This window comes from Lontra canadensis, unplaced genomic scaffold (assembly GCF_010015895.1).
Source record: "Lontra canadensis isolate GAN:19392208 unplaced genomic scaffold, GSC_riverotter_1.0 scaffold5, whole genome shotgun sequence".
Taxonomy (NCBI): domain Eukaryota; kingdom Metazoa; phylum Chordata; class Mammalia; order Carnivora; family Mustelidae; genus Lontra; species Lontra canadensis.
Genome location: NW_022630999.1, coordinates 17550071 through 17566496, shown reverse-complemented (window position 1 = coordinate 17566496; position 16426 = coordinate 17550071). Strand labels below are relative to the sequence as shown.

General features: G+C 38.2%; 1 protein-coding gene across 2 annotated transcripts in view; it reads right to left on the bottom strand.

Annotated features, from left to right (window-relative positions):
- Positions 1 to 8309: 8309 nt before the first annotated feature.
- Positions 8310 to 16426, bottom strand: part of G3BP1 (G3BP stress granule assembly factor 1) — a 31972-nt gene continuing 23855 nt past the window's right edge. For both annotated transcript variants that reach the window (XM_032851612.1, XM_032851613.1), the window contains 5 exons: positions 15381 to 15482; positions 14834 to 14945; positions 14502 to 14630; positions 13660 to 13769; positions 8310 to 10331 (listed from right to left, as the gene is read on the bottom strand). In XM_032851612.1, coding sequence (XP_032707503.1) covers positions 10125 to 10331; positions 13660 to 13769; positions 14502 to 14630; positions 14834 to 14945; positions 15381 to 15482 — 660 coding nt within the window. In that variant the 3' untranslated portion in view covers positions 8310 to 10124. The remainder of the gene's footprint in view (positions 10332 to 13659; positions 13770 to 14501; positions 14631 to 14833; positions 14946 to 15380; positions 15483 to 16426) is intronic.

Here is a 16426-nt window from a genome sequence, read left to right as displayed (position 1 = left end):
AAGAATATCATAACCACCTTACATATAGCATAAGGGATCAGGACTCTGGAACATGGCAGTTCTCAAAGACCAATCAACACAGTATCCCTTCATGGGCAGAACCCACTTATTCTATCTTCTTCCCATGAGCTGACACTTCCAGCTTAATTCAGATTTCCCTGTACTTATTTAGGGAGAACTTATCTTTGCCTTCATCTGCGAAGCAGATATGGTACCCTCTAGAAATTCACATCTTCAAGGGCATCGATCCAACCCAAGTAATTACTAAGCATTTAGGTAGGCACTAGAAAGGGGATAAGAGAGGTATGGTAAAGTCATGGTTCTACAGTGAGCTCACTATTCAACAGTGATTCTAAAAAGTTACTTCTAGAGTTTCAGCTTTGTCAACTATCAAGCCAATACTTAATACAATGCACATGTTTCTAAAGGAGAGCTGTGGTCCAAATACTATTACCTTTTGTGATCTGAAATATTAAACAGAGCTGACCTAGAAGGAAAATACCTAGCATGTTCTTTTTATTTCTTAGCTACATCTGAAATGACTCCTCCCAACCCAGGGAGAACTTCCCTATTCAACCCATGAGATCATGTCCACAAAAAAAAGGGTATGGGGAGCAAGGGGGAAGGGTAGAAAAAAATACAGATGAAATGCCACTGGTTTTTAATCAAGTCATTGCTACTGGAAATATGTAAAAAGAACAGTTTTTTGTTTGTTTTTTCAGAACAATTTACCTTTCTTAGCCATTCTTTAGAAAGAATATTATGGGGTTATAGGTATTACCTACGCTGTAAATGAAAGACTTCCCCAAATCTTGCTTAAAAGTAGTACTTAAGTATCAAATAGGCAGTTTACTAAAAACTGTTTCCTTATTAGGTGTATTTCTACCTCATTTATGGTGTATCATGCTCAACAGGCCTGAACAGCATGTTAAGAGCTAAAAAACTGGTATGTTCTACAATGCACTTCGGACCACTTGAAATTCCTATTTCATACTTTCACGGTCCAATCTTCCAGTACTTAATCCGCTATAGTATTTTCAGCACTAATGACAGCTAAACTGAGAGGACTGTAAGTCCCCAAGGGTGCATCCTGCTACATAGCATATTGGACACAGATAAAATGACTACCTAAGGAAAAAAAAAAAAAGGCAAACAGCCAAGTTCTACTTTCAAAACTAAGATACAGCAGGTACCTCAGAGGCCTCCAAGTAAGTTTTAAAAGCTGGACACGATATAGGTTTTCAACAGCTATAATTAGCCTTGAAATGTACAAAGCGAACCACAAAATGACCAAGACAAAAGGTTTAACACTTTTAAGCCCTCTAGGTAAGAACAAGACTGCCAAAGGATGTCCATGTCTCATTGTGTAGATCAGCATCACAACTGACCCGTTGGCGAAAATCCCTTTATCTGTAACTGATGGAATTATTGCAGTGTTAACAGCTAGCATCATCTTGGGTTAAGAGCGGCTGGTGCATGATTGGGAAGACCAGTGAGTGCTCACTTCCCAAGTGTTCAAACACACCAAAGGGCTTCCAAATCAGTCTTTTGTCCTCTCAAGATAGGCCACTTCCAGAGACCTCATTCTCAAACTTGATGGGCCCAGGGAACGGATAGGAGGAGAATAAATTACCCTGCAGCCATACTGTTGTAAACATGCTGGAGCCATACTTGAAAAATGGGAACAAAAAGGACTACTAGTGATTTCCAATTCACAGCTAAGATAACACTAATGAAAAAGCAGTATTAGACGGATTTAAAACATTCTAAAGGAATTATAAATTATCAAATAAAGGCTCAGGCACTGGGAAAAAGGGTATTTTATTTACATAACTTATCTTAGACTTCGTAACCTTTTTACTCAAGATTTATCCACTCAGATAGGCCAATTTCTGCTGAGAGAACCAGAGTGTGCACTCTTGAGGGTCATACCCCAACCTTGCCAAAGCAAATGACTTCTGCCTAACTGGAAGTCATCTCCAAAGGACTTGCCCTTAGATTTTCCCCATTTCACGCATTTCAATATTTGCACAACAGACCTACCCTTTGTCTTAAAAGCTGCCTGATTTGATAGAAGAGCAAACCCCATGTTATTTTTCTGCAAGTGATTTTACACTTCCTTTTTTCCAAAAAGGAACTTAAAAGTATGTCATGACCTATAGGGAGTAAAAGTATTAATTTTCAACAGGTCCAGGGGATGTTACCTTGAAACCTCACAATCTGGCTCATTAAACTTTAACTACTCAAAAAGTTATTTTAACCCCAAAGAACAGGCCCTGTGTAGTTCTTCAGGTCACAATGCCAGCATTGGCTGTGGAGCCTGTTACAGGTAAGACGAATCCAAGTTACAATTCCAACTGTGATTCCGATACTTTTGGGAGATGTAAAAAGATATGTTGGGCTGGGCAGTGTGAGTTAAACTACAAAGTGCTTCATCACCCATAATGGAAGAGGTTCAAGATGACTCATACTTCCACGTAAGAGACTACAAAAGTCACAAGCCCACATAAAAGCAACTGTCAGCTAGCCAAAGTAGAAGAGAGTTAGAAGGAGCCTTGGGACATTTTAAACAATTAATTGGTCTGGAAAATTGGGTCAGAATTACTCATAAAGCTCATCCTTTCCCATAAGAAAATGTGATAGTCTTTTATATGGAAATTTCTTTGTATATATGTATAAACTTGGTATGGCCTTAATGCTGCAATTAAGGATCTGTTTGGCTACCACCTTAAGCAGCGTGTTAAGCAATCGCTTCCTTAATGTAACATTTTTACTTCTTACTGGACTCTTCACCTGAAGCAACCAATTCCCTTGTACCCCTTACTCTTCCCCCTCTTTTGCATGAAATCATAAAAGTTATGGCAGTTATTTTTTGGCTTATTAAAAAAAATCTATTTCCGCAGTTTGAAGATGTAATGTAAAATTTCTGTGATACATGTATATAAATATATATTTATTGAACCATCCATATACACATATCCATGCTGATTCCAATGGAAAAAAATTAAAGTTTTCTGAAATTTTCTCTGTGGTTAACTCATAGTTGTTACTGTTTAACCAACTTTGTATGTGAAAAAAACTTCTGAGGTACTGTGATTACCTCAGAGAAGAACCTACGTTTAATCTGGAAAACATTTCACTTAAGACAAGGCTTTATGTTGGTTCATTCAAGAAATATTTATTGATAGGTACTATGGGAGATACAAAGATGACTCCGACACAGATCCTGCCCATTAGGAGCTTACAGTCTAGTAGGGGAGATAGAACACATACATGGGATACATGGTCAGAGCTATGTTTCAGTAAGATGAATCTAATATTGTGTTTAAGGTAGGGTGGGGGTCAGAACAGATAAAGGAAGTTGAGAGGCCGTTGAGATTATCTGAGTGAGGAGGAAAAAGACATGAAAGACTTGAGGTAGCACTGACAGGACTTAGCTGGAGTAAGAAAAAAAAGCAGCAGAGGACAGACTTGTGGCATGGTGATGACATGAACTGAGAGAACAATGGACTAGGTTTGTGAAAAGAAAGTTGGCACATAAAATTCTTCTGCATGGAACAAAGTGTCTGGATATAATGGGCACAGAAAGAAATGGCCTATCACCCAGACCAAAGATGGAAGTACCTCGGGATGACCAGTGACTTCCTCCCTCCTCTGCCCACCCCTCCAAACTCCCCCCAACAAATCCCTCCACTACAAACTGTCATAGCACCTACAATTTATTAAGTCCTATCTCTAGACATGCCTCACTTGTGAGAATGAAAACAGAAATACATTTATTCAACCTAAAGAGTCATGTTTGAAGGACTCTTTCATGGAAGTCACTGTACCTTCTGGTGAAATAGAGGGATAATCCCCCAGTCCTTTTCCTCTAGGACCTTATGGTCTAATAAGGTAGTAAAACAGATACAGGTCATTCTAGTTGTAGGTTGAAGGGGTAAACGATGAGCTAGAAGAAGGTATAAGGTGCTCTATGAACACATACTTTAAAAAATGAAGGTTGGGACAGAATCTCAAACAGGAAGGGACAATGTAGAAGGGGAAGCAGACAAGAATGAATTTGCTCCCCACTTCAAATTCTGGCCAAATCATCCCCCAAAAGGGGGCTCTCCACTCCTGCTGCAAATCTTTTCTCTTAGGAAAAGAAAAATGCTCTTGAACTGGGTCTTGAAAAAAGTAATTTTGATGGCAAGAAATCTGGGGAAGGGTGGACATAGATGCAAGTCTATCTTCAGGGAAGAAAGAAGGCACTTGAAGCCACAAAAATCAGCAAAGCCAGGCTTATTAGAAAAATTCTAAGTAGTTTAGCATGGCTGGAGCATCTCACCTCCATGAAGAATGGGAGAAATCACTGGGAAGGAAGACCAGGACCCTGGCGCAGACACGGCGCCGCCAGGCACTGACAGGTGCGAGCCTGAGACCAAACTGCCGCCCCTTAGGAGCTTACGGTTATGACAATACAGGTGGGGAAGCACCACAATGTACAGAATGCAAAATGCCGACGGATTTAGGAGAAAATTACAGCTGAGTTTCAGCTATTAACACATTAGGATACCCAATAGCTTTCGGACAGCTAGTAGTAAACCCATCCCTGAGGGGAGCACAACATCATGTCCTTAGACAAGAGGCCCTGGTGGAACTAGGCATTAAGATAGTTCTAAGAAAACAGAAAAACTGGGTATTAAAACTGAGCGATAGAAGCAACTGAATAAGCATATAAAATGTGGCTCCTTCCCTTTTCTCCCACATCCTGACCTCTAACAGTCCTGGCTTCCTACGGTGAACCTAGGGCAGAGTAGTGACCCTGAAGGTGCTTTATGTTACTTCTACAAGCCAATTTGGGACTCTATGCTAATAAGCCATTCTCTGAGCCATCGATCTTTTGAAAAATGAAGGGCATGTACAAATTCTTTATTCCTTTCCAGCACTAACATTCTAGGATCCGAAGAATTCTAGAAGTCTCTCCTGCCTCTTATGGTTAATAATCAAAATGGGAAGAAAAACTTTAAATATCTGATGTTTCTCACTTAGAATTATGATTTTTTCCATATGAATCACAAACGATTATTCCATCAGCTAGGTTCCTCCTCCACCCATTCTTCAAAATCAAACATCTACCTATATAAACTTATTTGTAACATGATGCGTTCTACATAATCTACTTAAGTATACACTGAATTTTTAAAGAATCTTCTCCCCTAACTGCTTTATGCCAGTTTTTTAGTATACTGTCTTCATTTAAAAGAGCCAAATCAGTGTATACACACTTCATAAAAACATTTAAGAATTTATACCAAATCCAAAGTCCAACTGGTGACATCAAAGCTTGGGGGGATAATCAATAACTAAGGTAGTTAATTATAGCAATAGTTAAAACTGCCTACATCCAGAATGAGAGATATAATCATCTCTCTAATTACTACCAAAAATATAGGCAAACATCCCATAAGCAGGTTTCTGAAAAATAAATATTTATTAAAGTCAATAGTGAATTTTTGGTAAACATCCCTTAATTTGCTTTTTTAAAAGATGAAGACACACTAGATGGCTATATCCCTTAGGAATCTGACACTGGCCATATTCTGGAGTACTCAACATGTACAGATTTCTGTAACTGGCCACACATGGTCTATGGAAGTGTAACTGTTAAACTGATTTCCCATACTACTTTCCTCTTGTAGGGAACTTAAAAACAAAACGAAACAAAACAAACAACAGACTACCAGGTTCAAGTGGAAACTGGAGAAACAGAGACTGTCCAAGGTTTTCAAGGCAAGTCATATGATCAGAAAGTGGACAAGCTTAATTCTAAGCCAATATATAAATATAACCAAAATCAAAACCATGGGTTTTTTAGACCACTGCTAATCAACTTTTTACTCATTCAGGCCATAATGAGAGAGTTTCATAAAGCATGAGCAAATCAGACTAATTTCAGCATTAACCTGAGCTACATATTCACTAAGTAAGTAAGTTTTCTCTCATATGTGCTATCATTTCTTCTTTAATATAGTCTTGTAAGAGTTCATAAGCCTACCTATGGTCCCCAGAACCTCGATATCACAGTCAATACAAATCCCAAAGGTATTACTACCTTAAAACCAGAAATCTTTACTGATCTAGTGCCACATGGCCTTTACTTGATCAGCAACTTCCCACACAAAATGTTGCTAAATTTCTAACACATTCTTTAAGATTTCTAAAACATTTGTGGAAAATTCTAATCGTCCACCACCCATCTGTGGTATATTATTAGGCAGTTATCTGTAATCCCATATTCAAATAAATGTTGAAGTTATTTTTTTTACAAGGTTCAAAATTACGAAGTCATCTCATTTGTATGCAGTTCCTGCAGAAATTCTTTTAAGTAGCATGAACATGAAACTTCAAGTTATCTGTAGATCAGTAGATTTGACAAATGCAACTATTTACTTAAAAGGAACAAGCCACTCAGCATAAACAATGGTCTATAAATTTAAACCTCATAGAAAGATTATTTCCATATAGATTCTGTTTTCTATAAAGTGCCACGTTTCCCACTAAACTATTAAACTCTACAAGGGTTTTCAAATAAAGGGATGAAGAAAACTATCAAGGATGGCAGTTTTAAGAACAAAACACAACTGCTATAAATCCACCTGGATTAAGATATTATAAAAATATTGTTACCTTCTACATCCAGATTTCAAGGTTGTACTATACGTATTAAAACACAAGATGAGAAAAAAACCTAAGAACAAGTCATTGTTACTGTGTTACCACCATCTATACAAATCAAAAGGAGCCCTGCAAAATCCGTTGTTTCCTTATCTTGATTACCTTAAAGGAAATGGAAGAGAGTAATATTAACCTGCCTCTGAATGTTTTACAGCCTCCGGTCTCTGTACTGTATTAACTTATTATGATCGTGTCCTATTCTTCAGTATTATCACTCAAACGTAAACAGGTACACATTAGGGTTCTAGAGAAAAAGCATCAATTTTGGAGACCAATCTGCTCCTTGCTACGTGGATCACTTCAAGGCCTAAAATTTAACTGTTCTGATGCAATTTCCTCACCTATTACTTTGGGGAAAAAAACAGCACCTAATCCACAGGGTAACTGTGAAAATTAGTTTTCCACCCTAAAACCAAAGTGCAGTTCAACCAATACTGTGGTAGTAACCTACCCACCACCCAGAGCCAATCAGTGATTTTTGGATTACCCATCTCACCGTTCCCAGCAATCGCTCCAAAGTTGAGAACACAGGAATACACAAGTAAAGCCCAACCTCACCACAAAAGGAAACAAATGTATTTTATTAAGGCCCAAGATCTTAAAAGATGAAGACACACTGACCCAAACTGATCTTACTTAGCTAAAATACTCATGGGTGAAGGGGTGTAAAGCTCAGCAGAAAATAACTGCACACTGGGTCATTCTTACAGAAGAGAAGTTGTATTTTAAAACCCTGAAAAGGTTCAATGTGACAAGCTGACGCTGCCTATAAAAAATCTTGCCCTAACCTGTTTTCACTTTCTCCATGTGTGAATACACAGTATCCAGGGTATCATGTTTATTCTATCAGCAACAATGTAAACAATGATACTGGGATTCTTCACAGTGTTAACCATGATGCTAAATCTGACATATAAAGTCCAACCAATGCTATTTAAAACGCCACAGTAAGCATCCCATGCTGATGGCTTGAAATTACGTGAAGCAACCCTTTGTTTTCTAAGCTTAGGCAACAAGTTACAAGAAGCATCTAGCATATTGTTACTACCTCTTCAAATATTTCTTTAAAAACCACACATGGGTACAAATAAAGGAAAATGAGATTATCAATTCCCTGCAGATGTTACTTTAATTCCTGAAAGAGATTTCTATTTGCTAATTCATTTATCTGAGGCTATTTTTCATAGAATTGAGTCTTTACTCCAGTTGTCCCCATCCACCCCTCCATCCTCCAAGTATTATAGGGAATGAGGAATATCCATGATCTCAACAGAGTTTGCTTTATTTTTATGAACATCTGGCACTGTCGGCCCCACCCACTAAAAGCCAGATGTAGGACTCCTCTTCCCTCCTCCCCAAATCTCACCCATTTCCGAGTGTCCTCTAGGATGTATTAAAAGCCTGGGTTGAGAATCACTGCATCCAGTTGGTGCCCTTTAACTACTCAGTGGGAAAAAATGCCTAGTGAAATGTATGGAATAACATTTACTTGTGAAAAATGATTTCTAGATTATCCATAATTTATGACTCTTACAGTTACTAAAACTTAGTTTTTTTTTTTTTTTTTTTTTTCAAAAACAACTCCAGCTAAGTTTTTTTTTTTTTTTATTTCCACCACAGGCTTAATATAAGCTACAAAAGTACAAGCTGAATGTCTTCCAATTATCACTGGCCTGGGCCAAATGAAGTGGTTACCAAATAGTTATTTAAGCTGACCCAAAAAAAGCCATGTGACTCAGTTATAGAAGTTTCTTTATGAAGGAGATGTTGCCAATTTTCAAATATTTTAGGTACTGAGGACTGATAATATCAAACTTCATTTTAGTTTAAGACTACACCCTTCAGCAAACCTAGAGTTTCCCAGTAACAGCAAAACAAACATTCCTATTCCTACTCATATACTATCCTCAAACAGTCCTAATGATGAACACTATTAAGAAACGGTTAAGAAAATAAATAAGTTAAATTTGACAACCTCGTTGTCCTTCAATTAGTATGACAAGTTATCACACAAAGGCTTGCTTCACAAATGTGTAAACAAAACCTTCACCCACCTCACACACAGCACTCAAGAAATTAACATACTATGTAAAACGAATATTAGTCTATATTGCCAGGTTAAATTTTCTTCCAGAAATATTTTAATAAAAATTGGCCATTTCCAAGAAACATCCACTGCATGCCCATCAATAAAAGATAACCACTAACAAAATAGAAAATTTACCATATGGCTATGATTTAAAGAAAAAAAAAACGGGCACTCAAGCACAAAGTCCAATATTAAAGTCATATTCCTTTTTATGGGCTATGATTAGGATTCTGAAGAGATACCGAAATAAAACTTAATACAAATGGTGGACTATTTAGGTCAAAGGACCTCTATAGAAGCATATCTGTCCTTTAAAGGCATTCCAGTTTGAAACTCAATTTTAAAAATAAGGCATAACAAATGAACAGAACACATACCAGGTGAAAGAGGGATTCTTCAATCCCCAACATACTCTACACCTGATAAAACAAATCTAGACTTTTTTTTTTTTTAGTTTTTCTTTTAACAACTGCCAAGGCTGGAATCAAAGATAAAGAGAAGGCACAACAGTTTGCTCTGGTTTTGTGTTATTTGGATTTGGGGGTTTCTTTTTTGTTTTTTGGGTTTTTTTTTTTTTTTTTTACAAACACAAATTAAACATGAAAAACATTCTACTTCAAAAGAAATCTAAATCAGTTGCATTCTAGACATTTAAAACCTATCCCACAATTTAAATGGTAAAAACAGTAGGCTTATAATTGTTTTGTGATCACATATCAAAAGAAAAAAAAAATTCTACTAACACCTTTTATTCAGTTTTTAACCATACCAGCAAGAATCAAAACTGTCAATTTTTCTAATGGCAATTTCTACACACCAGAAGGTAGTTGTGACTCTCCAAGAAGAAACAATTTGGATTTTTCCTGCCTTCAAAATGTTTATCAAAACCTGTGTTTCTCACAGGCTTTTGAAACACATAGAAAATAAGAAATATTCCAATGAATGAAACATACCAAATGTCAGTAATAGCAAGACACATTCCTTTGGGGAAACGGCTGTTAAAAAAAAAAAAAAAATCCAGTCTGTATATGCAAAGTAAAGCAAGGAAATTCAGTCTTTTTCTCTTCTTTAAAAATCTGTTTTTCCTAAAATATCATTCCACAAAATTGGAAGTGAAGGACTAAAAGGTGAGGAAGAGGGAAGGGCAGGAGAGGGAGCACACATCATTAACACAAAAAGTAAAATTGTACAAACTTAAGCAGTTTATAATAGACTTGGGTCAAACTCCAGGATACCAAACGCTGGTGTAGTAAGAAATTCACCATTCTGCAGGAGCTAGAAGATTTGTACTGCTGCGTGAAGATCAATGAAGAGCAATTCACTGCCTTGGAGCAATTCCCCTTCCCACTCCAAATCCTGGTTTCTGCACCATGCCTCCACGGGGAGGGCCTCTCATTCCACCACCCAGCCCACCTCGAGGGCCTCCAGGTCCCCGCAGGCGGTTATCTCGACGGTCCCCTTCCCGGGCAGCTCGGGTCTTCTTCTCCTCGACATTCAGACGGACCTCACCTCTGAACATGATGGGCTGTAGGAATCAAGGTAAGCAGACTTACACAGGGCTTATGGGCTACCAACTACCAAATATAAAAGAAACAAAGCTATTACAAAGAACTAGCAGCTTACAATTCAGCTACATTCTCAGTTGTTTTTATTTCCAACTCAGAACAGGTAATATGCAAGCTAGTTCGAAAGAAGACAATTTACAACATGACAGTACAAGTAAGTCTCATTGCACTTTTTAGAGCAAATCTTATTTTCCCACAGAATGACATAAACAGAGTAATATAAACAAGAACTGCCACCTTCCCCATGGATTTGAGGGCTTAGAATAATCTTCCATCATCACCTAAGGTGAAGACTGCTGTACATGATTTATGGGAAGTACATATCCATCTTGAAACATCATTAATTTCATCTAAACAGAACTGTAACAAAATGCTATTTGCGTTTACTAAATTTTGGGAAATACTGAAGATTATAAATAAAGATAACAGAGCTTAGCGAAGGTAAAAAAGATAAATCCACACTATGTCTTGGGCCTTCCTTTTAGCCAAACAGATCTGAAGTAGAAAACAAAGTTACTCGAGATTCCAATGAACTCAATTTATGCTCCTCACTGGCACGCACTGGTTTTCTAAGTGACATATTTCTTTAAAGTATTTAACACTGCTTACTCTGCAAAGAAGTGTTCTGTATAGTTCACACCTACTATCTCATTTAACACTCACAACCATCTGAGGGCTATCATTACATCTACTTGAGAGATGAGAAAACTAAGGGCCAGCAAGGTTAAGGAACTAACCCACAGGTCACAACAACATGAGCGATGGAAGCTGAATGTAAATGAAGGCATCCTGAAAGGGAAGTATACACTTTACACCACAACGCTACACTACAGCCTGTCAAACACCAAGGTCATCAGTCTTACAGAAGCTATTTCTGTACAAATACAAAATTATTGAAGAGAGTATGGTAGGAGTGCCAACACAGTGAGAAGAGGGAAAGGCACGCTTCACCTGAAGCTCCCAAAGGACAAAGGAGTGATATGAAAGTACACATGAAGAAACCTGCATAATGGGAGGGAGGAGGAAGCCTTTTTTTTTTTTTTTAAGATTTTATTTATTTATTTGTCAAAGAAAGATCACAAGCAGGGGGAGCGTCAGGCAGAGAGAGAAGGAGGCTCCCTGCTGAGCAGAGACCCTGGAATCACGACCTGAGATGAAGGCAGATGTTCAAATGAGCCACCCAGGCACCCCAAAAAGGCCTTTTTAGAACTCTAATAGTAACACATTTAAAATTTTGATTAGGGGTGCCTGTGTGGCTCACTTAAGCAACTGCCTTCAGGTCAGGTCATGATCCCAGATCAAGCTCCATGTCGGGCTCCCTGCTCAGCGGGGAGTCTGCTTCTCCCTATCCCTCTTCCCCTGCTCATGCCCTCTCTCACACTCTCGCAAATAAAATCTTTTTAAAAAAATAAAATTCTGATGTATTTGTACTTGTACATTTATAAATGTTAATACTACAATATTAAAAATATCTAACTTTTTAATATTCACACTACATAAATCTCTTCACATATTAATCTGAAGCCCTGTTACAGGCAGTATTCTATATACAATGAAAAAATAAAACCATATTAAAGTCTGAAAGGTAAGGGGAGAGAGGTTGGGGCTGGGTATGTTTCAAAAGGTTGTAACTGAAGACATCTCTGAGGTGTTATCAAAAGGGCAGAAGCAATCTGAATGAGAAAAATGTACCAAACAACAACTCCTTTCTGAGTAAATTTTATTTCAAAATATTCTCATGCACAAAGATGTACGGGCTTATCTGGGTGCATTAAATGAAACAGACCCCTTACCTTGGACAACTAAGAGGCCAGTTACCAGGTCTGACCTCTTTTGGCCCACTGAGAACAACAGATCCTCTAAGGATGAATTCAAGCCTGCACCAAAAAGACTGGCCACTGGATCTTTTTTGCATGCTGAATAATGGATTTACGCACAAAGCCTATGAGACATTTCCAAGTTCAGTATTCTGTGGCTATGCTAAGATAAGCCGCCATTCTCTACTCAGAAGATGCTTCATAAAAACAGTGGTTGAATAGTTTGAAAGATAAAATACACAGTCACAGACTGAGGCTCACATAATGTTAGAACCACCACATTAAACCATGTACATATATAACCATCAACACTGTGAAGAACATCAGATTCTGTGGAACCTCTGGGAAATAATGATCTACATGGTTAACAAAATGTGTAGTTTTAATCTGCAGAGACTGAAAGATTAGTTGTTGCCGAGGGCTGAGGAGAGAGGATATGGGAAAGGACTGCTTAATGAGTAAAGATTTTACTTCTGATGAAAATGTTTTCTAGCAAGACAGGTTGCACAACAACGTGTAAGATTAAAAGCCCTAATTTTACACTTTAAAATGGTTGATTTTATGTTATGTGAATTTCACCTCATTTTTTAAAAAGATTTTTTATTTACTTGACAGAGAGATCACAAGTACGAAGAGAGGCAGGCAGAGAGAGGGAAACAGGCTCCCCGCTGAGCAGAGAGCCCGTTGCAGGGCTCGATCCCAGGACCCTGAGATCATGGCCTGAGCCGAAGGCAGAGGCTTTAACCCACTGAGCCACCCAGGCACCCCATCACCTCATTTTTAAAAAGTGAGATTTTTAAACTCTCACACACCCATCTCAGTAAATAAATATTTACACTTTTGTTCTTCTCTACTACTACTACTACGACTAATACTAAAAAGTGATTTTTTGCTAATGAAAGATGTGGGGGAAGGGAAGGGCTCCTTAAGAACTACACAGTAATAAGATTCCAATTCTACAAAATCCCTTATTATTAGAAAGTGACTGGTAAGAATACATCTGTTAATAAAAGTGGTTCCAGGCAGGCTGACTCCAACCTAGACAAGTCAGAGAATAAAAGGAGAAGCTCCTCATAGTTAGGCCCAGAAAACAGTCATATATCAAAACTGCCCAGAGGAAGCTGGCTCCTAAGTTACCCCCGCTCAAAGTTAACACTGTATTTCATCTCCAAAATCAGAAACACACTCAAGGAAAGAGATCTGCATAAATTTCAGTGCACTGGTAACTATTGGTTATTTCAATCTTTTCATTCAATGGCTCCAAAATTAAGTTATTGTAGACAGAAGTTTTGTTAAACTTTAAGGCAAGTCTTTTAAGAGTTATGGCCAATCATTATGGAATTTATTACCCAAACATGTGGGAACTAACTGTACTTTACTCCTAAGACACAGTTTGAAGGATGAATACATTCAAAGATCCAAGATACTCTTGTCAAAATAAAGAAAAAAATCAAGATGAAAAACTGCTTACCCTGTTGCTAAGGACCTTCTGAACAGGCTCAGAGTCATCAAACACAACAAAACCAAAATTGGGTAATTTCCCACCACTGTTAATGCGTAGCTCCACCACATTCCCATAACCTGCAAGAGAAACACAAATTCTCAAATAACTGATTAGAACACAATTCCAAATTCCAAAATAAGAAGTGCCACTAAGTATAAAACACACTGGACTTCAAAGACTTAATAAAGAAAAACAAAATCTCTCATTTTCACATGTTGAAATGTTTTAGATACATTGGATTAAATAAAATATTTAAATTCTCCAGTTTCTTTCTACTTTTTAAAATACAACCACTAGGGCACCTGGGTGGCTCAGTTGGTTAAGCGACTGCCTTTAGCTCATGATGCTGGAGTTTTTGGGACTGAGTCCCCCATAGGGCTCCCAGCTCCATGGGGAGTCTGCTTCGCCCTCTGACCTTCTCCCCTCTCATGCTCTCTCTCACTCTCTCAAATAAAATTTTTTAAAAAAATCTTTAAAAAAATATAAAAAAGTAAAATATGTCCACTAAAAAACTTAATATTATGTATGTGTCTTATGTACTTCTATCAGACAACATTGCATTAGATGAATCAAGTGTTTAAAACTCAACCTACTTAGGGCATCTGGGTGGCTCTATCAGTAAAGCATCTGCCTTCAGCTGGGGTCATGATCCCCAGGGTCCTGGGACAGAGTCCCAGGTTGGGCTGCCTGTTCTGCTTCTCCCTCTGCCCCTCCCCCGACTTGTTCTCGGTCTCTTGTTCTCTATTAACAAAATCTTAAAAAAAAGAAAAATGTATAAATCAAAAATAAATAAATAAAACTCAACCTACTTTGAAAAAAATCTTTAAGCTCCGATTTGTCCACTTCATGTGGCAGATTGCCAATGAAAAGTTGGTGACTATCAGGGTGTCTCACAATTCTTCGGGGCTCAACATCACCTTGCTCACCAGCTTCACGGACTTAACAAAAACAGCAATGAAAGACAGAGAAAGACATTTTTCAGTGACTATTTCATTCAATAACTTTTTTCTCCACCCCTAAACCCAGGTAATTCCATTAACTCCAAAATTTTTTAAAGTAGAAAATATCAACCACCCCTAAGAAACAAGCTCTCACACCTCGTATTGCCCCACCTAAAGAAGTCACCCTTCTGAGCGCTTACTTGGTCTAGGTCCCCTCTGGGGAGGAATATTTATTCGTTGTTCTCGCACTCTCTGATCCCTCTGAGGTCTCTGCGGTGGAATCTGAGATTCAGGCTTAGACTCCGGACGAGGCTGAAAAATGTAGAAGTCAGCTTCCATGTAAAAACAAAGCAAGCTGACCTTTTTTCTTATAAAGTTTCTTAGCTGACAATAAGGTTTAAAAGAGAAAATGACAGGGGCGCCTGGGTAGCTGTCAGCTGAACATCGGACTCTGGGATTCAATTCAGGTCATGATCCCAGGGTCCCAGGATGCAGCCCGATGCGGTGCTCCGAACTCAGTGCAGAGTGGGCTTGCCCGTCCCTCCCCTTGCACACAAATGCACACTCATGCTTTCTCTCTCAAATAAATAAATCTAAAGGAAAAAATGACAATTCTCTCACAAAATTACTAAAAAACCACCTCTTCTCTACTCTGTGTACCAGTTCCAACATTCTCTAAACCTACAATGAAACCTGATGACACGAAATACAGGCAAATGTGCCTAATATACAAGCTTAGAAACTCACCTGTGAAGCTGGTACTTTAACAACATGAGGTGGTATCCCAGTAACTGGAACAGCTCCACTGGGTGGAAGGTTCTTACTGGTCACAGATGCCCAAGAAAATGTCTAAAGGAACAAAAACATTAGTTGATTACCCATATCAAAAAAACATAAAAGCTGTTAGTTCTTCATTTCTTATATATAGTAATCACATTTTCACAGGTCCTATTCTCCTCCTACTTACAAAATTTAGTACTAAAATTCCCTTGGACTAGTCATCAAATACAGCAAAAAATGAAAGGTTTAGCATCTTAAGAAGCTCCTTTTAGGGTGCCTGGATGGCTCAGTCGGTTAAGCGTCTGCCTTTGGCTTAGGTCGTGATCCCAGGGTCCTGGAATTGAGCCCCACATCCGGCTCCCTGCAATGGGAAGCCTACTTCTCCCTCTCCCACTCCCCCTGCGTCTGTGTCAAATAAATAAAATCTCAAAAAAGCTCTTTTCACTCAACTTCAGGTTTGTGAATCAAAGAAAATTCTTCCCTCCAAAACCAGCTCTTCCTCCCGATTCCCCCAACTGATGGTACAAGCATCAATTCAATGACATCAACTTTCGAATTACCTTAACACCTTTTCAATCCATATCAAATTTACCAAATCTTCCTATTTACCTTGTATCTTCACTGCCACAACCTTAACCCCAGGTCATCAGTATTTCTCACCAGGACTACAACAGCACCTTCCCATTTCAGCCTACTTTTCTACCTGCAAGTTGAAGTCATTTCACATTTCTCTTTCCTACTCCCCTAATCGCTGCCAGAGAGAGACCAAGAATACTATGTTTTACCAATAGTTCCCATACCTAGAATAATGCCTATCACAGAACCACCTGAATTAACTGATAAATGGCATAAGAACCCTGATCCCACATATAAAGCATTAAAACATATTCCTTCATAGAGCATCAAATGTAAAGGTTCTGTGATTTCAGTTATCATCACCCTGAGGAGACTCAGGACTAACTGCAAAGTTTCAAATTTTTGAAATCAAGTATTCTAATTAGAAGAATAGCTAC